The sequence below is a fragment of the Podarcis liolepis genome (genome assembly GCF_965112155.1).
Source record: "Podarcis liolepis genome assembly, chromosome: 9".
NCBI lineage: Eukaryota > Metazoa > Chordata > Lepidosauria > Squamata > Lacertidae > Podarcis > Podarcis liolepis.
Genome location: NC_139564.1, coordinates 1,321,409 through 1,344,233, shown reverse-complemented (window position 1 = coordinate 1,344,233; position 22,825 = coordinate 1,321,409). Strand labels below are relative to the sequence as shown.

Sequence of the window (22,825 nt, the reverse complement as noted above, 5' to 3'; positions counted from 1 at the left end):
ATATCCTGGAGGAAAAAGCACCTTGTCTGATTACAAAACAAGAAGGCAAGTCAGGCATTGATCAGTCTCTGCTCCCGCCCACAGACTTCTCTGGTGGGAAACTGAGGCAAGTTTGAAATATCTGGGCCAAATCCTGCTAAGTCTGTAAGACAAGCATAGAAACTTTCACAGTGGCCATACTAACTAATTAAACTCAAGTCCCATTTTTAAAATTTTGTTTCTTTTTTTCTTTTTTAGTTCACACACCACCTTAAAAAAAACAACAAATTTTTTTGGGAAGAAGCTGCGTTAGTCCAAAAGATCTGTGGTCTTCCATCGACGCAGTTGCAAATGATGAAGGCTCGATATGCAAAATGTCCCTTTTCCTGTATATTGTACAGTCTGGTCCCCCAGTCTCCCACTGCATTTCAAGTACGTGAGTGGAACTTGCTGCTGACTGTCAAAAAGAAAGGAAAGCCTCAACAGAGAGAGAGCTCTGCAGCCATATTTTTAAAATTCCTTTGCTCAAAACAGTTGCAGCCTCTTTCCCCGACCCTCATCTTAATCGACACTCAGATATTCCTTCTCGTTTAATTCATTCATCATCCTTTGTTTGCAAAGAATCGTGGAAGATTCTCCGCCCGGGACGGAGTTGAGTAGCGTGCAACCCTAGAACACGCAGCAACGCCCGGCCGCATCCAGAAGGGGACTTGGCCTCAAAGAATCATCCGCTGTGCATATAGGAAAGGCTACAGCTCCTCTGATTGATATTTCTCCCTCATACAGCTCACACCAGCATCCGCCCAGAGGGTCTGCCTGCACAAAATGATCCGTCAAGGGTCTCTGCAGTCCCCTTGCCTTAAAAAAATAAAAATAAAATCTGTTTTTTTCTAGACAAAAGGAAGGTGGCCAGAGGAAGTCAGTGTAGAGAGAGAGAGTCTTGAAATGGAATTATTCAGCATTTCAGATGGTGAATCTGTGCTTCTTGAATGTGGCAGGTAGAGACTGCAAATAGTTACCCTACTATTTACCAACACTATCAATTCCCTTATCTCATCCAAAATACTATGGCTAGAGGTTTCCCCCCCACTAAATGTGTACAGGTTATCAAATTTTGACCTCTCCTGTGCAACCATTGATCTCTCTCTCTCTCTCTCTTCCCTCCTCCCTCCAATTCCCACAATTAATGCAGATCCACCCACAGCACAGAGATTATTTCCGCGGCTGCTGAGACTAAAAGGAGTCAGGCGAGGAACAGAAATAAACCCTACAAATAGAAACAGAAGCAGCATCAGAAAGAAAGAAAGAAAGAAAGAAAGAAAGAAAGAAAGAAAGAAAGAAAGAAAGAAAGAAACGTCACCATATTTACACACACACAAGGATTTCCTGACTACCTCTCCTAAAAAAAAACTTTTAAAACCCCAGAAGTCCTAATGGTCTTTTAAAAAGAAAGAACTAACTATTTAAAACTTTTGCAAATTATTAAAACCCTTAAACACTTTAAAACACTTAGCGAACTGTTCCTATCAGTGAAGTTATTGGTATCTGAAGAAGTGTGCATGCACACGAAAGTTTATACCCAGAGCAAACTTAGTTGGTCTCTAAGGTGCTACTGGACAATTTTTTAATAATGAAGTGCAATCAATTTGATGGAGACAAATAAATGAACCCATTGTAAGTGTTTAAATGGAAGTTACACAATTTGGAAGGGATGTTTTGTGATGAGTTTTGGACTCATGCAGTTCGCATATCCCAATTCCATCATTCAGAATTGAGTCTTCTCTTGGCTGCAAATCTGCAACAAGTCAGCCCTGCAAATTTTCTCCATCGGCACTCCTAACGATGGTGTGCAGCAATAAAAAACTTAAGGTAAACGTGCACATCCAAAGCTTTATATTATTTCAAAATTATGCATTGCTAAAATAAGTCCCCAGAGCACACTCACTCTCACATGTGAGGATTTTTTTTTAATTGCTGAAGTTCTATTTTTATGAACACCTCCAAACAATTATTTTTGAGACATTCCAGTGTTGTAATCAACTGCCATTCAAGTACGTTTCCCTGTCAGCAACCAAACATTCCACTGCAAGTAGCTGTTATTTAAAACTTTTATTTCAAAAAACAGCTGCTATGAGAAGTCCAGCCTTTCTTGAACCAGCAGTTTTGCTGGTAAGTGGTCATTTTGTAAAACAAAACAAAACAAAACTCCTTTAAACCGAAAAGCTAATTTCATTCTGGCACCTAAATTAACAAATGAACAACAAACTTTGTATTTCAAATATTGGTGAGACCCTTTAAAATTCCTGCAGGGAAGACTTCTAAAAATATCTGCATTGATCTAAAAAATTCCAGATTTTGTGAACATCAAATTCAACATTTTATGTCAAAAAAGGCAAACATTTTATGTTTTCCTTTCCTTCTTCTGAAGGCTTTTATTATATAAAAGATAGAGACTGTGTTATTCTACACCATGCACGCAACAATATTTGTTGTTGTTGTTGTTGACATTTTCAGCATTGGGGCAATTGTTTCAATTGATTGTTAGCTGCAGAAAGCTTTTAGGGTGGGTGGGGTTACAAATCCTTTTTAAAAGAAAAGTCAAATGTGACCAAACATTATCAGGAAAAGGAGCCCCATAAGCAAGGAATTCATCAGTTGCTCCATTGCAGCAGCACACACACACACACACACACACACACAATAACAAGAAAATCATGAATTGCCCTGAAGTTCAAGCGGGAAGTTCAAGAGAAGAGAAGCAATGTGTCCAAATTGCTGACTTTAATCATTTGTGAGTTTACAGATATTTTAATGTTTAGGGTTTTTTTATTTTAAAAAATATACTGGGATATTGGGAGGGGGAGCTGCTGCCCACTCCAAGCCCTCTGAATGCCTTAATTCTAAATTCGCTGCCTTCCTGTTGGAGTTAATGCCTTGGGGGGCTGAATTGATTGCCTTTGATTAAATGCTTCCTATCCGACGAGGTCCCTTTTGCAAGCCATAAATGCTTTAGGGGTGGGCAAGGGCAGCAGACCCCGAGAGAATCTTCCATTTCTTTTGATTTAACTTTAAACTGGGGGGGGGGGCAGGGAGAGTGTTCAATTCTGTCCCATCTAGAGAATTTAATCCTTTTTGATATTGTGGCGGTACATTCCATTTATTAAAAAATATTCTCTGGGCAACACACAAGGGTAATGTCATCACAAGATTAGGAGGGCAACACAATGATTCAGCAATTCAAATTCAAAGCAAAACGTTAAAATAAAAAAATTCCTTCCAGTAGCACCTTAAAGACCAACTAAGTTAGTTCTTGGTATGAGCTTTCATGTGCATGCACACTTCTTCAGATACACTGCGTACCTGAAGAAGTGTGCATGCACACGAAAGCTCATACCAAGAACTAACTTAGTTGGTCTTTAAGGTGCTACTGGAAGGAATTTTTTTATTTTGACTATGGCAGACCAACACGGCTACCTATCTGTCAAAGAATTGACGTTTGTTTTCCTCTTCCCTCCAGATCTTTTTCCTTTCCTGCCTTATCTTTTTGACTGCAAGCATGTGGACAGAGGCTGTCTTGTTGCTAATTGATCTTACGGAAGCCGCTCTGGGAATCTGTTTGGCTGAAAAGTGGGGAGGCAGCAGAGAGGAGTGTTCTTTAAATAAATCAAAATAAATAAATAAATAAATCAAAAATTTGCTGCTTTTTAGGTCCTGGCCAGTTATATTCCACCCAAAAGGAGGAGGAAGATGGCATATTTTCGCAAAGACATTTGCATGCATGGGCTGATCTATATGTATAGGTGCAAAATTAGACACGGCAACTGTAAATTAAATGGAAACCCAAATAGCTTGGAAGCGGATGCTGCGTGTTCCTGCTCAACACACCTGCGGATCAGGTGAGAACAGCGTGTCCCGTTCCAAAACTTCTCCCTTTCCTGGGGTCATTTTACTCTCAACCAGACCTGGACTGGACAGATAAGAGGACTGTAGAGGAGGACACACACAGTCACCCTTCTGGAAATTTTGGCAGAGAGGTAGTGGGGCTTCACGCTGCCCCCCCCCTCCAGGAGTACAGGTGTCTGGCCCTTCGTGGCTCACCTGTGGCGCTCTTGGTGCTTCTGCCCTGCAGCATATCTCCTTCCAACACCGCCCCCCCCCGCAAGTCTGAACCCCAGCCAGTGCTCTGCTGGGAGGGGGGGAGCCTTGGGCAAGCCCAGGCAGGTGGGTGAGAGGGTGGGCCTGGAAGCTGTTGCAAAGGAATGCACTTCACCCGGTGGGGGTCCCTGGGGGGGGTGCTGTGCTTGCGCCAGTTTGGGGGTTCTTTTGCAGTCCTCGTTTTCCACCTCCCTTGGCTAGAAGCTCCTCATTAAACGCTGCCACCGCTTCCTGAGCCCCCCCCCCCTTCCACCACACAAATGCACAAAGGCCCACCACCCACCCCAGGGAATCAATCTGGATTTGATTTCTTGGCCTCTTGCTGCTTTTATTTTTATTTAAATCGCTTCCATGGGCACCCTCCCTTTTCTAGGACAGGGTGAGATTCCTTCAGTGCCTTTGTTCTCCATCATTCCAACCCCCAGATTTATTGGACTATTGTCTCCCTTTAATTTTCCTTTCAGCTCTTTTGCAACATGGAGTGGTTTTGCTAATTGGTTCCAATTCACCCCGGCTCTGCAAAGGGTCAGAGAGCGACCCAATTTGATCCAGGGTGTAGGCCCAGAACTGGTCTGCGTTGCCACCGCTTGGCCTGGAATGGGCGAACTGACAGGAAAGTGTTGCTTCAGGTCATGTGCAGAGTGCGTTTCCTTTGCAAAGGAGTGGGCACTGCCCCATATTGAGATAAAATGGGCAGCCTCTAGGACAGGAGTATGGCATCTGGGCGCAAGTCAGCACCAATGCTTGCTTTTCCTAAATTCAGTCTCAGAGGTTCTCCTGCCTGGACTTTTTTTTGTTTGTTTTTTGCTATTTAACTCTGGTTTAAGGTCTGTTTCAGAATCCAGTTTCTGTCCCAGGGCTCAGCTCCAGAATGTGGGGTGCTCAAATAAGGAAAGGTCCCTCACTGCAAGTCACTTTCCAGATAATGAGTTTAGGGACTGCAGAGAATGCGGCAGCTAGACTGGTGACTGGGAGCGGCCGCCGAGACCACATAACACCGGTCTTGAAAGACCTACATTGGCTCCCAGTACGTTACCAGGCACAATTCAAAGTGTTGGTGTTGACCTTGAAAGCCCAAAATGGCCTCAAAGGCCCAGTATACCTGAAGGAGTGTCTCCACCTCCATTGTTCTGCCCAAACACTGAGGTCCAGCTCCGAGGGCCTTCTGGCGGTTCCCTCCCTGCGAGAAGCCAAGTTACAGGGAACCAGGCAGAGGGCCTTCTCGGTGGTGGCACCCGCCCTGTGGAACACCCTCCCACCAGATGTCAAAGAGAAGAACAACTACCAGACTTTTAGAAGACATCTGAAGGCAGCCCTGTTTAGGAAAGCTTTTAATGTTTAATAGGTTAATGTAGTTTAATGTTCTGTTGGAAGCCGCCCAGAGTGGCTGGGGAAACCCAGCCGGATGGGTGGGGTATAAATAATAAATTATTATTATTATTATTATTATTATTATTATTATTATTATTATTATTCCTCACCAGGCTTGTTTTTCCAGGCCCTTGGCCATCTTGGTTGCCCTCCTGTGCTCTCTACTGTTTTGTTGCTGCTGCTGCTTGAGCCTGGTTTGGAGAGGGGCTTCCTTGATGGCTTTTTGATACACAGGCGGGGAGGAGGCAGGCAGGAGCCCCTTGGGGAGACGGATGGTGCTCAAACCGCCCCTTCTCCATTACAGCCAGTCTTAACAGGAGCCCAGCATTCATCTGCATTTGCAAAGGCCTCTTGGGAGTGATGGATGGCGGAAGGCAGGCTGGCAGTCCATCTCCACAACAAGCCGGGCTCTCTTACATCTCCCCCTCCTGGCGGCATCCTCCTCCGTGGGCATTGTGCTCCCGGCCTTTCACCCCTCAGCCCATCAATAAGAACGGGGAGGATCTGAGGAAGGAGAGCGACACGGACCATCCGTCTTCATTAGGGGCTTTTCGGCTGCTCCCGCGTCCGAGTTTGGCTGGGAATGGGGAGGACAAGGAGGGCGAGCTGGGCGGATCTTTTGGCTCTGCCAACCGGGCTGTCAAAATGCACCGGAAGAGTCAGTCACCTGCTTTGCATGATGATGATGATAAATTATTTATAAGGGACGCGGGTGGCGCTGTGGGTTGAACCACAGAGCCTAGGACTTGCCGATCGGAAGGTCGGTGGTTCGGATCCCCGCGACGGGGTGAGCTCCCCTTGCTCGGTCCCTGCTCCCAGTTCGAAAGCACGTCAAAGTGCAAGTAGATCAATAGGTACAGCTCCGGCGGGAAGGTAAACGGCGTTTCCGTGCGCTGCTCTGGTTCGCCAGAAGCGGCTTAGTCATGCTGGCCACATGACCCAGAAGCTGTACGCCGGCTCCCTCGGCCAATAAAGCGAGATGAGCGCCACTACCCCAGAGTCGTTCGCAACTGGACCTAATGGTCAGGGGTACCTTTACTTTTTAAGGTGCTACTGGAAGGAATTGTTTATTTTGTTTCCCCAGTCAGAGGCAGTGATGCTTCTAAGGCCATCTGCTGGAAACTTCAGGAGGGGAGAGGACTCTTGGGGCCGGATCCTGCTTGCAGCTTCCCCACAGATTCCTATAGGCTTCCCATTGAGGCACCTGGTCGGTCACTGAGAGAACAGGATGCTGGATGGGCCATTGGCCTGACCCTGTTTCATTCTTATATATCCTGACAAAAAGTTTGCAAGGGGGCAAGGATGTCACATTGTGTGGCTGGATGCATTGCTTAAGAACGTAAGAAGAACCTGCTGGATTAGGCCAAAGGGGGCCCATCTAGTCTAGCCAGCCAGAGGTTTGTGGGGAACCAAGAGTAAGCAGGGTCCAAGCATAAGAGCAACACTCTCCTCCCCGGCAGTTCTCAGTAACTGGCATTCAGGAGCACTGCTGCCTCTGGCTGGGCAGGACAGAGACATCTTTCCCAGGGCCTTGCAAGGAGAAGGAACCACTTTGCAGGAAGGAGTAGCCTTGGGAGATTTCCCAGCAACAACCCCTCCCCCCCCCCGAGCTAATAAGTGTTTCCCGGCACCCAAGAGATCCATCCTTTGTTACTTTCCTTCCTTGTTTGCCAGAAAGCCTTATCTGCGAGAGCCCAGCCTTTGATCTTAAACATGACTTTAAGAAATCAAAGCACGGAGGGCGGGAAAACCAGAAGTTAAGAGGCAGGATGGATTGAGCTAAGGTGCAAAGGTCCATGGATGTCACTCAGGGCTTTTTCTAAGTGGGTCACTAGCCAATCCAGGCATCAGAATGAGCAGGGTTGACCCATAGCAGGCGTGGAGAACTTTTGGCAAAAGTTCCCTCTACCTACTTTGTTCTATTATGGGTAACTTTCCAAGGGCGAAGCTTAAAGGTAAAGGTAAAGGGACCCCTGACCATTAGGTCCAGTCATGGCCGACTCCGGGGTTGTTGCGCTCATCTTGGTTTACTGGCCGAGGGAGCCGGCGTACAGCTTCCGGGTCATGTGGCCAGCATGACTAAGCCACTTCTGGTGAACCAGAGCAGTGCATGGAAACGCCGTTCCCGCCGGAGCGGTACCTATTTATCTACTTGCGCTGGTGTGCTTTCGAACTGCTAGGTTGGCAGGAGCAGGGACCGAGCAACAGGAGCTCACTCCGTCGCGGGGATTCGAACCCCTGACCTTCTAATCGGCAAGTCCTGGGCTCTGTGGTTTAACCCACAGCGCCACCTGCATCCCTTTGCAAAGCCTGGCGGTCAGCTGAGGGACAGGACTTCTGTGCACAAAAGGGGTCACCTGGTGTCACCTGCCAGACACAGCCTGTTCCCCAGGCCATCAAACTATCCAGCAACACTTAAACGCAGTAGCCAATAAATCCCGAGTTCTAGCATATGGTAAGAGTACAGTGGTACCTCAGGTTACAAACTCTGCTAACCAGGAAGTGGTTGCTCCAGGTTAAGAACTTTGCCCCAGGATAAGAACGGAAATAGCGCTCCAGCAGCACAGTGGCAGTGGGAGGCCCCATTAGCGAAAGCACGCATCAGGTTAAGAACCGTTTCAGGTTAAGAACGGACCTCTGGAACGAATTAAGTTCTTAACCCAAGGTACCACTGTATATTTATTTGTTTCGTTTATTTCATAAAACATATACACCGCTTGATTGTAAGAAAAACCTCAAAGTGGTTTACAAAAAGATAAAGCAATTAAATAATAAGCAAAAATTTACAACAATAGATGAAAACATACAAAAAGTTAAAATACTAAAGAAAAGGTTAAATTCCAAGAACCTGCATAGACTGGTCTTAACAAGAACTTTTTTAGCAGGTGCCAAAAAGAGGACGACGAAGACGCTTGCTTGATATCGAAGAGGCAGGGAGTTCGGAAGTGCAGGTGCCGCCACACTGAACAGCCAAGTTTCTACAAATGCAGAATAAGTATTATTAGGCACCTGACGTCATCCCAATTCTGCTGATGGAAGAGGTCGGTTGGGCGAATGTCAGGTAAAGTGATCTCGTAGGTAAACTGGTCCCAAGTTGTCAAGGGCTTTCTATACTAGTAGTAACTGAGAGTTTATTAGCACATACTGTGTGGAAATCCAGAAATGTTAAACTCGGGGACTCCCCACCCCGTCCCAGAACTCAGCTGACGCATGGAAAGGAGGAGGAAGAGGTTCAGGTGTTATGACCAGGATCTCAATTTAATCACCTGATAACGTTTAAGGATTTGGGAAACTGGAACGCTGTGAAGGTATCAGGACGGCAGACAAGGCTGGGTCATTGATGATTCTAAACCAAGGTGGTTTTATGTCATCCCCAAAGGGCTTGTTCTGCTCCCCGACCCACAATCTGGCCTTGCTATGAGGGCAGAGGTCTGTGAAACTGTGGGCAGAGGTTGTCTGAGAATAATTCTGGGGTATGTTGTCCTCTGTCGGCCAGCGATAGACAACTGTTCTCTCCTCGCCACGTAAGGATACCAGAGCATTATTGAAAGTATTCATTCATGGGTTGCAACTTTTGCCCTGGAATCAGTAACTCTTTGCAGTACCGGTAATCCCTGTGCAAAACACATCCTAAATAGGTGCAAGTCATATAGGCATCAGGGTGTTTTATACATTGCTTGGCAATAATTTCAAAGTGGGCTAAGATAATTCCCTTAAATAACTTGTTGACATTTTGAATCGCATACATCAAACGAGGTTAATTTTGATGGCAGAGGGCCTTCTCGGTAGTGGCGCCCTAACTGTGGAATGGGGTATAAATAATAAAGTTGTTGTTGTTGTTGTTGTTAACTCACAAAACATTAATACAGTGGTACCTGTACACTTCAGGTTACAGACTTCGCTAACCCAGAAATATTACCTCGGGTTAAGAACTTTGTGCGGCGGCAGCAGGAGGCCCCATTAGCTAAAGTGGTGCTTCAGGTTAAGAACAGTTTCAAGTTAAGAACAGACCTCCAGAACTAATTAAGTTCTTAACCCGAGGTACCACTGTAGAGCTGATGTTTGGAGTATAAAAAATGTATTTCATGTGTACAGAAGGCCAACAAATGCAAACTCTCTATTTATTTTGCAATGGGAAAGTTACCATTTGTTGCATGTGAAAAGGGATATTTCATATAGTTGTAAGCGTACACTCTTTTACCAGAGTCAATGGAGAAGCTCAGGCAAGTCTGAGACCCTTCCACCTCTGCAATTCTATGGTTCTACGAGGCTGGCTTAGATGGCCCCCTTCAGGATTCCCCAACTGCTCTGTGAGTCTTGCTTCAACCTTCCCCTCTACAGGAGAGCAGGATTCTGACTATCTCTGCAGCCTCCAGTGACAAGATATATATGAGCCCCAGCCAGAGAAATCGCATCAAGGTGTGCAGCTCAGAGCTCCATCGCTTTCTCCTCAGGTCTGTGGAGCTTCGGCAGAACAGATGAATAATTGCTTCGGGGGCTCTGTGAGCAGCCGAGGCTGCAAGGGAGAAAAGCATATTGCTAACTCCTCCTTTATTTCTCATGGGGAAGCAGCCATCCTTGCAGCAAAGGCCGCCAGAAGTTCTGCAAGCCCCTACATGGGGAACTTAAGACAGGGTTGCCATATTTCAGTCAACTTTTCCAGACGTACGGAAACCCTGAGTTAAGATTCCCCCTGGAAGCGGAAGCACGGCCCAAACACTCCGGGAAAAGCAGCAGCAGCCCTAATGGAAACAGATAGGGCTGAGTTGTCCCTCCGTGGGGTCATTAACACTTCCCTTTGTCACAGCGACGTTGAGCAATAAGGCCGCCCGGCCCCATCCGTGGCAAGATCCAATAACCTGTCCCGTCGGCAGAGAGACAGATGAGCCCCTAGGAGGGGATGGCGGGATGACAATTTGTCATCCCTGGTGCGGCTTCACCTTGGGCGGAGGAAATGTGATCAGAGCCCAGCGGCCCCTGCCACCGTCCGCTGCGGCCCCCGTGGCACAACGGGGAGAGTGGCGGTGATTTACAGCCCCGTCGTCCTAATTGCCTCCTGCCCGGCAGGGTAATGGATGGCCTCATCGCGCTGATGGATGGCTCTCACCGAGCTTCATTCAGTTAGGGGGCCTAATAAGTGTGGCTCCTGGAGGAGGGAAGGGAAGATGGAGAGCATGTCAGAAAGGAGGGGACCTGTCTAGACCAGGCGGGGCAGGCAAGAAGTTAGGAGGAGGTCCAGAGGTGGACCACAGGACGCGACGGGGAAGCTGCTGGGCTGGGAGATGGGCAACTCTGAAGGCAGGTGCTCAAGAGGGTTTGATGGTTTTGACCCTCAAGTCAAACTGCATGGGGCTCCTCACCTGGCAGGGCTCTCCAGAGCTCACCTTGAGCTCTTGCCGCTGGAGACTGAGACCAGAGCAAGTTTCTACATGAGAAACAAGTGATCTGCCCATAAGCCAGGGTTCCACATCTTCCATACCTTGGGGAGGGAGGAGTGAAGATGGTGGCACACAGCTTCTTGACTACACCTCCTCTTCAGGAACGCCCATCACTCTTTGGAGAAGCTGAAGACACCTCAACACACTGTGAAAACCATGCTTAAGGCGGCTGACAACATATCAAAAATTGCATAACTACAAGCATAACAATAGTGGTCACAAACGTATCAAAAAGGACACGGCTGAATTAAACTTTGCTGTGTTAAATGGTGTGAAGCAGGCAAGCGAACACCAGGGAGAAGGCCTTGTCTGCAGTGGCCCCTGCTCCACGGAGGGAACAGCCGTCAACTAGGTGGCCGTTTCAGTGCCAAGTGATGCCTCTTTTCTCCCCGCAGGCCTTCCAAATAACCCAGATGCTCTGGGCCTTGGCTTCTTACACAGAGGATGCCACAAGTTCTGGTTTGTTGCATTTCTGTAGGGTTGTCATTCCCCTGCATTTTAATGGTTTTGTTTCACTTCCTACTCTATTTGGTTTTTTATTGCAATAAGTTAATGACGGCTACTAGCCATGACGGTCTTGTTCCCCCTCTGACTCTGAATATCTGCTGCTGGGAATTGCAGGTGGGCAGAGGGCTGCTGGGCTCACCCCCCACCCCCCCAAAGCAGCTGGCTGGCTACTGCGAGATCAGGAGGCTGGCGTCTTAACCCCTCTGCACAAATCCAACCCACAAATCCAACTCAATGGTGTAACATTGGAAAATGCCAATCACTTCTCCTACCTGGGCAGTTATCTTTCCACAAGGGCCAACACTGATGTCGAAATCCAGCATCACCTGAGCTCTGCGAGTGCGGCTTTCTCCCGATTGAAGTGCAGAGTGTTTGAGGACCGGGACATTCACAGGGAAACCAAAATGCTTTTTTACAAAGCTATTGTACTACCAACCTTACTGTATGGACCACTTATAAATGCCATCTCCAACTCCTTGAAAGATTCCATCAACAGTGTCTCCAAAACAATTTACACATCACTCGGGAAGACAGGCGAACTAATGCCAGTGTACTGGAAGAAGCAAAGATCACCTGTGTTGAAGCAATGATTATTCAACATCAACTTCGTTGGACTGGTCATGTTGTGCGGATGCCTGATGATCGTCTTCCAAAGCAACTACTCTATTCTCAACTTAAAAATGGAAAGTGTAATGCTGGTGGTCAACAAAAGAGGTTCAAAGACTCTCTCAAGGCAAATCTAAAAAAAGTATCGACAACTGGGAAACACTGGCCTGTGAGCGCTCCAGTTGGGGAACAGCCCTTCCCAAAGGTGTCCTGGGTGTAGAAAAAACAGAGCTGACACGGGAGTTGGGATGCAAGTGAGCTGTGCAGGAACAAGCTGATTGCTAGCTTAGCAGAGGCTCTTTTTATTTGCAAGATATGCAAAACCAGCAAGATACATTCAGGGCTTTGCCCTTTACACTTCTCCAATCCCAAGCCCACTGGGTGTTGCCTTGTTATCTACGCAACCTGCTTCACCAAGTCATGTTCCCATTACAGGGGGGGAAAGAGCAATACCTTTGCAAAGGAGGTAAAGGTCAGGAATGGAAGACAGCTGAGGAGACAGAAGGTCAAGGAGTGGGCATGGCGGCTAGACAGCTGTGGCTTGTCTGTTGCTGTGGGGGAGGGTGTGCCCTCACCCTGCAACGCCATCCCTACAATGGGCTTTGAAGACACTCGAACTCAGGACGCAAGGGAGAAATGTGCTAAGAGGAAGGCACGCTTGGCAAATCCACACCATGATCAACTCCTGCCCAGAAACCAATGTCCCCACTGTGGAAGGACGTGTGGATCCAGAATTGGCCTCCACAGTCACTTACGGACTCATTTTTAAAACCGTGTTTATGGAAAACAATCTTATGCAGCTACGAGGGATCGCCAAAGAAAGACTGCTGTAGATACTATATATTTTTGGCATCTTTATTTTAGTCCTTCTTATGATTTATGTGAAAATTGTTCAACTTTGCTGTGTGCTTCTGGATGCATTTTGTTTATTGTTTACGACTACTTTTGCAATTATGCAAATCTTTCCACGCTGTGAGCTGCCTTGAGCAAGGTCTTAACTATGCGAAGGCAGCATAAAAATAAAATGATGATGAAGACAATTCAATGGGCCTCCTTTGGCTTGATCCAGCAAAGCTCGTTGTATGTTCTTGTATTTCCCAGAGAACTTCGTGGTGTGGGGTAGCAGAGGAATAGAAAGAAACATTTCAGATCTCTTTTGAAATCCATGTGTAAGTGGCTTATTCATTTAGTTAAGTACTGTCATATTCCCTTGCTCACTTTACAGCAAGCAAACTCAACCCTTTCCCATCTTGTTAGATTTTGGTGGAAAGTCTCCGTATGAACTGATCTGTTTCTCGCCTCATTTAAAACCAAGCTCTCTTTCCCCCGTGGATCATTGTTCTCTGGCCATCACCTGCATTCTGGTCAGTGTGGCTTCCAAAGCCCTGCTGCTGAATTTCCTGAGACCTCAGCTGAACAAAGTTTCCTAGAGCAAAAAACAGTTTAGCAGCGCCCCCACCAAGTGTGTGAACCTCGGTTCGCTCGCAGGACACAGAAGAGAGCAGAGAGCTCAGATCTAAGGTCTTGCCAGCAGGTCCGGCTGCCCAGTCTCCTCTTTTGCGAAAAAGGAGAGCAAGGAAACAAAATGCACAGAGAAGAATCACACTTCATTCTGCACTTAAAGGGTGGCAACAATTTTGTCCTTGCATCAACTGTTCAGAAATGTGATTGAAAATAAATACATTTTATGTTGTAGTATTCCGTACTTCCAATTGTGGGTGAAGTGGTGAGGAGAGGAGAGGGGAGCCCTGAACCAGGACTAGACTCAGTTCTATCTAGAGAAGATCTCCCCATCACCTCTCGTTCTTAAGATGTTTGCACACAACTCAGCAAAGGGCAGGCAATGTGCTGGAATGACTGTCTCCTACCGGAATGACTCTGATGCTTTTTGTACGGGGAATGTTGATGTTCCGCAAGTTATTGATTATATGTGGGTTGTTCTTTTGTATCAGCAGCACCTCTTATTTCCGCCTCTGAATGACAGGTCTTCAAAATATGTGCTATCAGTTCCATTGATTCAGAATTCACATACCAGAGGCGTTTGCTGGGATTATCAAACCACTCTCTGCCTGGATCTTCAGCCCTGCCTTACTCCCATGTTAAGTGAGCAGTTTTTGTTGGTGCCCATTGATTCCACTGGCAGACCCTTGGCCAGGTGGGGGGCAAGGGGGGTGTATCTGGAAAGGGGAAGATGGAGAGGCTAACTTTTTGCCTTCGTGTTCTTACCTTTTAAAATAACTAATTTGGTTTGCACAGGAAGGTACAAATTATTATTCAAATAAAACAAGTGGCGGGGCGGGGGGGGGTCGTTTCTTTAAGGGAGCCACAAGATTTCTCCCTACTATAAAAGCCAGACCCGTGTGCAGGGAGAGAGTGAGGTGGATTTTGCGAGGGGGAGAGAGAGACTTGCAGGCAACCCAGTGAGAGGTGCCCAGACAAAAGCGCACACTCACGCTCTTGGATGACATGGTTTTTAATAAAAATTACGACAGAATAATAAATGTACAGTTCAAATCAACATGCTAAAATATCTAATGCCATTCAGACAGCAGCCCCATGCAGCCCCCGTTTCCCCCCTTCTTAAGATCAGTAGCTGTTCTAGCCCTCTCTGACAGAAATCCCTTTAAAGTTAAAACTTAAAATGTACTAAACATTTCACCCTTTTTGTGCAATGACTTGTGCAAAAAAAAGCTGTTTTCACCACATTAGTTTACAAAATACTCCCCTCAAAATAAAAAAAACGGAAGACACCCAGAAATAAAAAAGCACACAGATAAATGAGCAATTAATAAACGTACTACCGAGAAGCTCATGTGTCGGGTGCGGTTGTGGTCGTTTTGGGGCCGCGAACAAGTGGTCTTCTGACTGCTTCTAAGATGTGCTATGCGCTTGAGACCCAACGCCTGGTGCAAGCCACTTCTCAAAGGATTTCCAGGTTTGTGGTGAATTATGCCGTCGCTTTTGCAGTGCTCAGAAGACGGCTCCACCCAAAATGGGCCACAAGAGCTGGCTCTTGCGATGGTCTGTGTGTCAAGCCAAAAGGACGGGCACTACTTGCTTCCAGAGGCCCCAGAAGAGGCCAGACCATTTGCCTACTCTTGACCGCTTGCCCTGGATGGCCAGACTCTCAGACAGTGGCACTAAAGCATTTGCTTCGAGACCCACCAGCCGGCTTCCTTACAACCACCCCAGGACGATCACATTTGCAAGCCCTTAATGGAAACGGTTTCTGCAGGAACAAAGAGCCCGGCTTTAAAAAAATAGTAACAATTTAAAAAATACCTACATACAAAAGGAATATTTAAAAACAAAAAACACAAACGGCAACAATACAATGGAGAGGGGGTTTTCTTTTTTCCCTTGTGAGTTTGAAAAGTGGGGTCAGATTTAACCCAAGTGCAAAACCAGCAAAGAACTTTTGCTTTGATCTCCAGCAAAGTGTCGACAGGAAGGATGTGGGCAGGAGAGGTCCCTGCGAAGGAGGGGGCTGGGGAGGAAAGGCCACCCCCCCCCACTCTAGAGCAGCTACAAGCCCCTGCTGGCGGGCCAGGGCGCTTGTATACCCAAGAGCATTTCGCCAGGCCTGCCGCTCTCAAGTCTTAAAGGGAAGAGGAAGGAGCAGCCAGGACTCAGCCCGCTTTGCCACCCTGAGGGGCTGCATGGCAGACCCCAAGAGAGCTGCTCCAGGACCCCGCCTGGGCACCACCCCCTAGCCCCCCCCCGGCAGGTTTCTGCTCGGATTGCCTGGGTGGCCCAAGGCTGGTGGCTGTTCTTCACACACACACACCCCACTTATTCTCCTATTAATAATGATACTTCTCACCCGCCCCGTCTCTCCGTATCAAACCATGAACTGCGGAGGAGGCAATTCATTCACGGGGATTTCTTTTTTAAAAAACCAGAAAACGTTCTCCCGCTTTGCTTCTCTAAAGGAAGCCGACTCACTCTCGCTCGCTCTGCCGCAATGATTAATTCCCTTTTGAAGGGACGGGACTGTATTGCCTGGAACAAAATGCTAATTGGGAGCAGAGCACCAAAATTCCGTTTCTCATCCCCGTTATGCGACGGGCGGTTTGGAGTTGGACCCTACTGAAACAGGACACTCAGAACAAATATCTCCTTTAGCTCCAGAGGGGTTTCTCCCCTTCTCACGCCAACCAGCCTTTTCTCCGGATCAGGGCCAGGAGGCGTTCAGTTTGGGCTGCTCTGCGGATAAGTCGGTCCCACCCAGATCCGGCAACCCTCTTTCCATCGAGCACCGTGGAGGCTGGAAGGAGGGCCTGGTCGGAGGCTGCGGGATGTTCGTGGCTGGCTGGGGTCTCCGGCGGAGTCTCCCTTCTGGCTTTTTCTCAGAAAAGCAAAAGGAATGGGTTGGCTCCTGACACAAACCGAGGCCTCACCTGGAAGCAGCCAGCTTGGGAACTGGGAAGCCTTCGAAGTCCAGGCCTGCCTGCTGTCCAGCTTTCCCCATTTTTCAGTGCTGTAACTGCTCCCAGGACAGGAGCCGCACCCCCCCCCCCCCCGGTGACCTGGTGTCAGTTTTGCAGAGAGCTGCTTCTCCCCCCTCACTCCTCCCATCCCCTGTCGCGGCTTCACCCCACCCCACGCCAAAGAGACCTGGTCAGAAGAACGGAACGAAGATTCACCAATGGAGGGACAAATCTACCTGCACCAGCTCAACTGGGGGGAAAGATCCTCTCGCGGAGATCACCCCCTTTCCCTTTCGTGCCCCCAAATGTAAGAGGGCGTGGAACACCTGTGGCTGCTGCGACCAAAAGGAACTTGAGCCGGAAATGGCCATCAAATTCCTCCCCACAGGTGAAGTCTGGCCGGAGGGGTGAGATTCTGGGAGATGCAGGAGAAACATCCAAATCAAAAACATCGGACGGATCCAAAGCCACACACACACCCTGCTCCAATCTCTCCTGCCTTTGGCAGTGGAAAGAGAACCCCCGCCATATAGGGACAGAGGCGGACAAGGCAAAATGGTGAGGGGAACTCATGTGGTCCTCTAGACAGGGAGGTTTTTTGGCCGTTCCCAACCACATCCACTCCGTCGACAGACATCATCTCACGGCACACACCTGCTTCTGTTGGGCTTTTGTCTTCCATTGGAGTCCTGACTGATTCCGATGCCTAGAAGGATCCTGCAGAAATTTGGGGCCACCAGATCTTTTACTTCAGGAGGCCCAGTAAGAAAGCCCCCCACCCCTTTGAAGGTTCAAGGGAGCTCAGGGCAGGGAGACCCCCCCCATGCCACTAGGAACATTTCCTGCACGAGTGTAACTGGATAGGACAGGAATGGTGCCCTGCAATGGGGGGTAGCCCCCCTTCCCATTTTTTCCAACAGGCGCTGCCCACCTGTGCCACCCATGGCTAGACAAGCTGCCCACTGGCACTAGACTGGCAACCCACCTTTCCTAGCCTGATGTAAGCAGAGCTTCCCAGTGGCTCTCGCCCCCAAATTTCCCACTGCGGCCACAAGCCTGGTACAAGCCAGCCCCCCCCTTTCCCAGGCAGGGAAAGAGGGGGCTCAGGGGACTGGGAAGGGCCCCTCCTTCTGGCTGTGAGATTCTGCTAGGACAAGGTTTTATTTTAAAGGAAGACTCTTCCACCGCATTCCCACAAGCCTCTTGGCTGCCCCTCTGTAGCTGCAGGCAGCATGGAAGGAAAATGTATTTCCAAGGCAGACCTGGTCACAAAGTGGGGCTCAGGCACCCCTAATGCGGGCAAACCCTTAGAAATGCACCCCTGGGGGGCGCTGCTGAACTCACAGGCAAAGAAACATTTAAAAAGTGTCAGGAGAGCAAAGTGGAAAGGGCCAGGGAAAGCCATTGACCCAGGTAGGATGGGCAAGGCAGCGGAAGGAAAACAGCCCCCCCCCCAACTAGAGGCCAGTCTGACCCACAACAACTTCCTCTCCCGGGGAAGCCATATGGGGAAGGGGTTGATCCCAGCAGATCCCCTTGCCTGCCTTAATGGATAAACAGAACCCGCACCAAAATTACACTGCTCAAATATCTCCGTTCCTCATTCTTAATGAACTGACTGTAGGCCTGCAGTGAGAATTGAAATTCCAATTGGAAACAGCCAGAGTTGAAAGGGCGTGTGTGTTTGTGTGTATGTGCACGCAAAGGTGTGTGTGTCTCTCTACTCTCCCAGGAAGTGTAAGGGCCAATTTGCTCAGCTGTTTCCCCCTGGAGAAGTGACCGCCCCCCTCAGCTGTCAGTTGCAACGCCACAAAGGGATGCTCTGAACATCACAATGCGCTGCTTTCTGGAAAATACAAAGCAAGGTGTTTGGGGCACAGGTGATGCCGGCTGCCTTGCCAAGATGCCCAGCAATGGAGACTTTGCGGTGCAAACATCACCACCAACCAGCCATGGGAAAGGACCCTCAGCCAATCCTCCTGCTACAGCCACACCCCAAACAACCAATTCCACATTGCAGGCAAATAAAATGTCTCTTTGCTGAGGCACGTTTGGAGCCCCAACCGTTTAAAAAAAACCACCCGACGCTGTCAGCAAACACCAGAGTGATGGACCCACTGGCATTTGGCTTCTGGAAGGAGTTTACGGGACTCTGGGCTCCTGGATCATGTCCCGGTCTTGACGAAGAGGCCTCAAATCCTGGGAAGAGGACGGCGACACAGGAACAGTTGGCACCTGCCAGGCCCTCGCCTCTCCTTCCCCTCCAGCAGCCATGTTTGTCCACGAGGAAGGGCTCCACGAGGAGGGCGCGCTGGTGCCAGGACAAGCCTCCTCTGTGTGCCGCTGGGCACCCCCCCAGCATTTCCCAAGCCCCAGCCAGGCAGCCGTGTGGCCCTGCCCGAGCCCACCTCACGAGTGGTGGGTGTTGATGAGGCCTCGCAGCTGCTTGGCCACCGTGTCAATCAGCTTCTGCTTGTCCCGCTCGTTCTTCCGGAACTGCGCAAAGACGTTGTTCTTGCGGCTCGTGTCCTTCATCCTGCGCAGGGAGGGAAACCAGAGCGTCACTGCCTCGCAGGCAGAAAGGCTGCCCAGGCATCCGGCTTCCGGGGCTCCCTTTGCCCACAGCAATGCCAGCCGGTGCCCCTGCGCCCCCCTTCTGCTGCTGGGGAAGGGGCAGCTGAGAGAGACAGAGCCCCCTTCACCCAGGTGCCAAAGGGGCCCTTTTATTCACCCCCCTCCCTCACCCATGAAGCTACACGATTGCCTTTCGCCACGTGCGCCCAATCGACCGCAGAACTGGCTCTGTCACAGGTGCCACAAATACCTGTTCTGCGTTTGTAAGAACTCCGTATTTTAGTGGAACTTTGGAACTCCCTGCCTATGGGCACCAGGCAGGTGCCTTCACTGTGGGATGTGATACATAAGTAGCAGTCAAGTACAACATTCCCAGTTTTCCTAGAGTGGACATGCAGGGGGATGGTTGGTCGAGTCAGTCGAAAACTTCCTGTTTCCTCCTGGCTGGGACATACTTCCTCTTGCATGTGACTAGAGGTGGGCGTGACCTTACCTGTCCAGGTAACAAAAGCACAAGGCACACAGCCCTCCTCCCTCCCCCCCCCATCTTCCTTTCTTTGTGTGAACAGCAGTGACTGCCAGTCTGCAGTCACTGGGATTAACTCCCCATATGGGGTAGATCCACATGTACCTGTATATACTTTGTAACTAAGTCTGCCTTCTGGGATCCAACTGTGAACTGAATGTGTGAGTAAACGTCTTTTATATACTTTACACAAGATTGTGGCGTGTTTATGCTTTTAGGAGGGATATAAGGAGGCTTACCAGGAATCTGATACTGAGAGGCTTAAACAAGCCTGCAACCAGCTACATGCTGTGTGTTTAAAGGGGAATGTAAAACACTACTAAGTCATAGAACTTGCTAGCGTAAGTTAGGAAGGATATTAAGAAATAATATATCCTCTCCTGCCTCCCACATTCACTGTACTCTTTCTGGCGCCTGCTAAAAGCCTTTCAGTTTAAAAAAGCCTACCCAGACATTTAGAAAGTTGGTGCGAATATTAATCTGTTTTTAGTGAGTCGTTATTCTGAATTCCTGAAAGTCATAAATTATTGTTGATTTTCCTTAGGGATAATGCTACTGCTTTACATTTTCTGTAAACCACCGTGAGCTTTCTTTAAAAAATCAAATGCTGTATAAGTTTTATGAAATAATAATAGCACTTCTAATGGACAAAGCAAATTGGGGTCTGCCCCTGCTTCCAGAGAGGGGTCTATCCTGCCCCTGAGGATTCAGCCCTCAGCTCCCTGCATTGCCCAGGGCGGGCGGGTGATTTGTGAGGACCTGAGCGTGCAACACATGACAGAGCTTTGGGAACTGGGTTGTGGTGGCTCCCTGGGCTGTTAGAGGGAATTGATACCACATACCAAATCCGCTGCCCTCCAGATCCCATGAATTCAGGAGGCACCCAATTGACGAACGGTGCACAAGACAGATTTCTGAAGGCATGAAGTGGGCTTCCTTAGAGAAGGGAGAGGGCTCAGGAAAACCTCTTAGGCCAGTGGTTTTCAACCAGTGTGCTATGGCCCCCTGGGGTGCCTTGAATGATGGTCACAGGTGCAGTGGGCAACACTGGCCTCTGTCTCTCTTTCCTTCCCTCCCTCCTCTGGTGTCCTCTTGCATCTCTGCCTCCCAAAGTCTTGCACAGATGTTTACTGCAGAAGCCCTGGCCATAAGCTTTGCAGGTGAATGGTGCCTGTGAGAAGCACCTTTCTTTGTGGCAGGGTGGGGGGCAGCTCAGAGACCAGGGCAGCAGCAGCGGCTGCCCAGAGGACACCCAGGGAGAGGAGAGAGGAGAGGAGGGCACACTCTGCAAGGGTATTCAGAAAAGGGTGAGAGGCTGCCAGCTCTGCAGGCAAGGGGTGACCTAACTGGGCTCCTGAATGTAGTTGGTCAAGGGAGCCGTGGACCCAAGAAGGTTGAAATCCTCTGTCTTATGCCCTTCCTTGGTCTCCAATTACTATGCAGTTACAGCCCCCAGAAAAAGGGGCAACAGCAAACTTCTCTTGAACATATCCGTCTTTTATTTGGGTGTGGAATTTTTGACATTAAGAAGAGTGGTCCTGGCTGCCTACTAACACTCATTTTTGAACTTCTGTGTAGGGAAACAGCCCTCACACATGGGACGGGAAATGGGGCGGGTGGGGGGCTACGGCAGCCTGGCCCAACCCAGCGCCTTCCAGACGTTTTGGTCAAGCAGACTGGGAGTCATGGGAGTTGTAGTCCAAAACATCTGGAAGGCTCTGGACCGGGCTAGGCTGCTCCACGCCAGGCAACCCACCATCGGAACATCAGGAATAAATTACGGGATTTGTGGGGGACATCCGAGTGTGCTTGAAGCCTGACGAAAGGGTCTTGGTACCCAGCTGGGTCTCCCTGTGGGGCTATCGGGCTACAAGTAACAGCGCAGGTAGGAGGGAATTAATGGCCAGACGCCTTTGCCAAAACCCTCCGCCAAAACCCTCCTCAAACCGCCCCACGTTTTGTTGGAAGCTCATCTCTAAATACAGAGCAACCCTGGCTGAAATTGCCATCCTGCTTGAAACGGCAATTAGCAGATTGGAGATGATAAAGTTACCAGGAGGGGCTGCTTCCAGAAGGACCTGGAGCCTTGCACCCACTGAGTGCTCCACTTAAATTGCACAATAAAAGGACTCACAGGGAAGAAAACTAGAGGAGCCCCCAAACGAGCCACATACTTACTCTCGCGATATCCTGTGGAAGTGAGGAAGGAGAAAGAGAGAGAGAGAAACCGAGAGAGGAGTTAAGAAGTGGCTTCTCTGGCCACTGGCCGCCTGGGCAAATCTACTCCAGTGACCCTACAAGCCATTCTGGTCCCGAGAGATGGAGGGAGGGAGGGAGGTGGGATGACCGAGCAGCAAGGATCCGCCACCAGCAGCCAAGCCAGGACTTTGACACACATGCTCTGAGCTGGGCCCCAGAGCAGCTAAGCAAGAGGGGAATGCGGCAAAGGTTCCTTGGGGAGAGGCATGGCGCCATTTTGCCCAGGGTGGCTCCTCTGCCCAAGCCAGGAAGCATCACCCAGGTGGGCTGGCAAAAGGATGAGCAGCACAAAGGATGGAATTCGGAGCCGGTTGTCAGGCTCTTGGGAAGTGTTACGCTTTGACAGGCGTCCATTATGACTTCTGGGGACTGACCCAGGCCTTGCCCACCTGCCAAAGTTGGCCGGTGGGAGGTGGGGGGAGATAAAGACATGGTCCACTGGGCCAAAAGGATCCCCACCCCTGTTGCACTGGCACAATTGCAAAGCACCCAGCATCCTCCCCAAAATTGATTGGCTGCTGCCCAGTCGAAGAGAGAAGGGCAGGGATCCCGTTCCTCAACATCCAGCTGTGGGGAATTGAGAACCACTTTTCACATCCAGCGAGCCAAGACGCAGGGGAAGGCAAAGAAGCACCTCCTGGTGACACCGGCAGTGGCGAGTGCGAATTCAGCAGGGAACCTGCATCGGCATTGGCAACTGCGTTCATTCCCATGGGGGGAGAGACATGAAATGGTGCCATTAAGAGAGACTTTGCATGCTTGGTCAATCTGACCCTCTCCAAGAAGAACTGGGCATCCCAATGTCAGTCAGGTTGCCTAGCCAATGAAGTGTATCAGTTATATATACCTGTTTCTAAATTTCCTGATTTCATTTGTATATTGGATTCTTCAATCGATCAATTCATGCATTCTTATAATTAAATGAATATGAACTGGAAGCAAAGGCTATGCAGTTTAATGGGGTGATGTGGGAGAAGTCT

At 49.1% G+C, this 22,825-nt stretch overlaps 1 protein-coding gene across 4 annotated transcripts in view; it reads right to left on the bottom strand.

Moving 5' to 3' along the window:
- Positions 1 to 6,208: 6,208 nt before the first annotated feature.
- Positions 6,209 to 22,825, bottom strand: part of EXOC6B (exocyst complex component 6B) — a 225,633-nt gene continuing 209,016 nt past the window's right edge. Inside the window, exons 22-23 of one of the 4 annotated variants that reach the window (XR_014515540.1) lie at positions 15,964 to 19,022; positions 14,514 to 15,890 (exon numbers count right to left, since the gene is read on the bottom strand). Coding sequence is in view for 2 of the 4 variants with exons in the window: in XM_083458677.1 (XP_083314803.1) it covers positions 18,896 to 19,022 (127 nt within the window). In the remaining 2 variants the exon portion in view is untranslated. The other 3 variants (XR_014515541.1, XM_083458677.1, XM_083458678.1) reach the window with 3 other exon arrangements.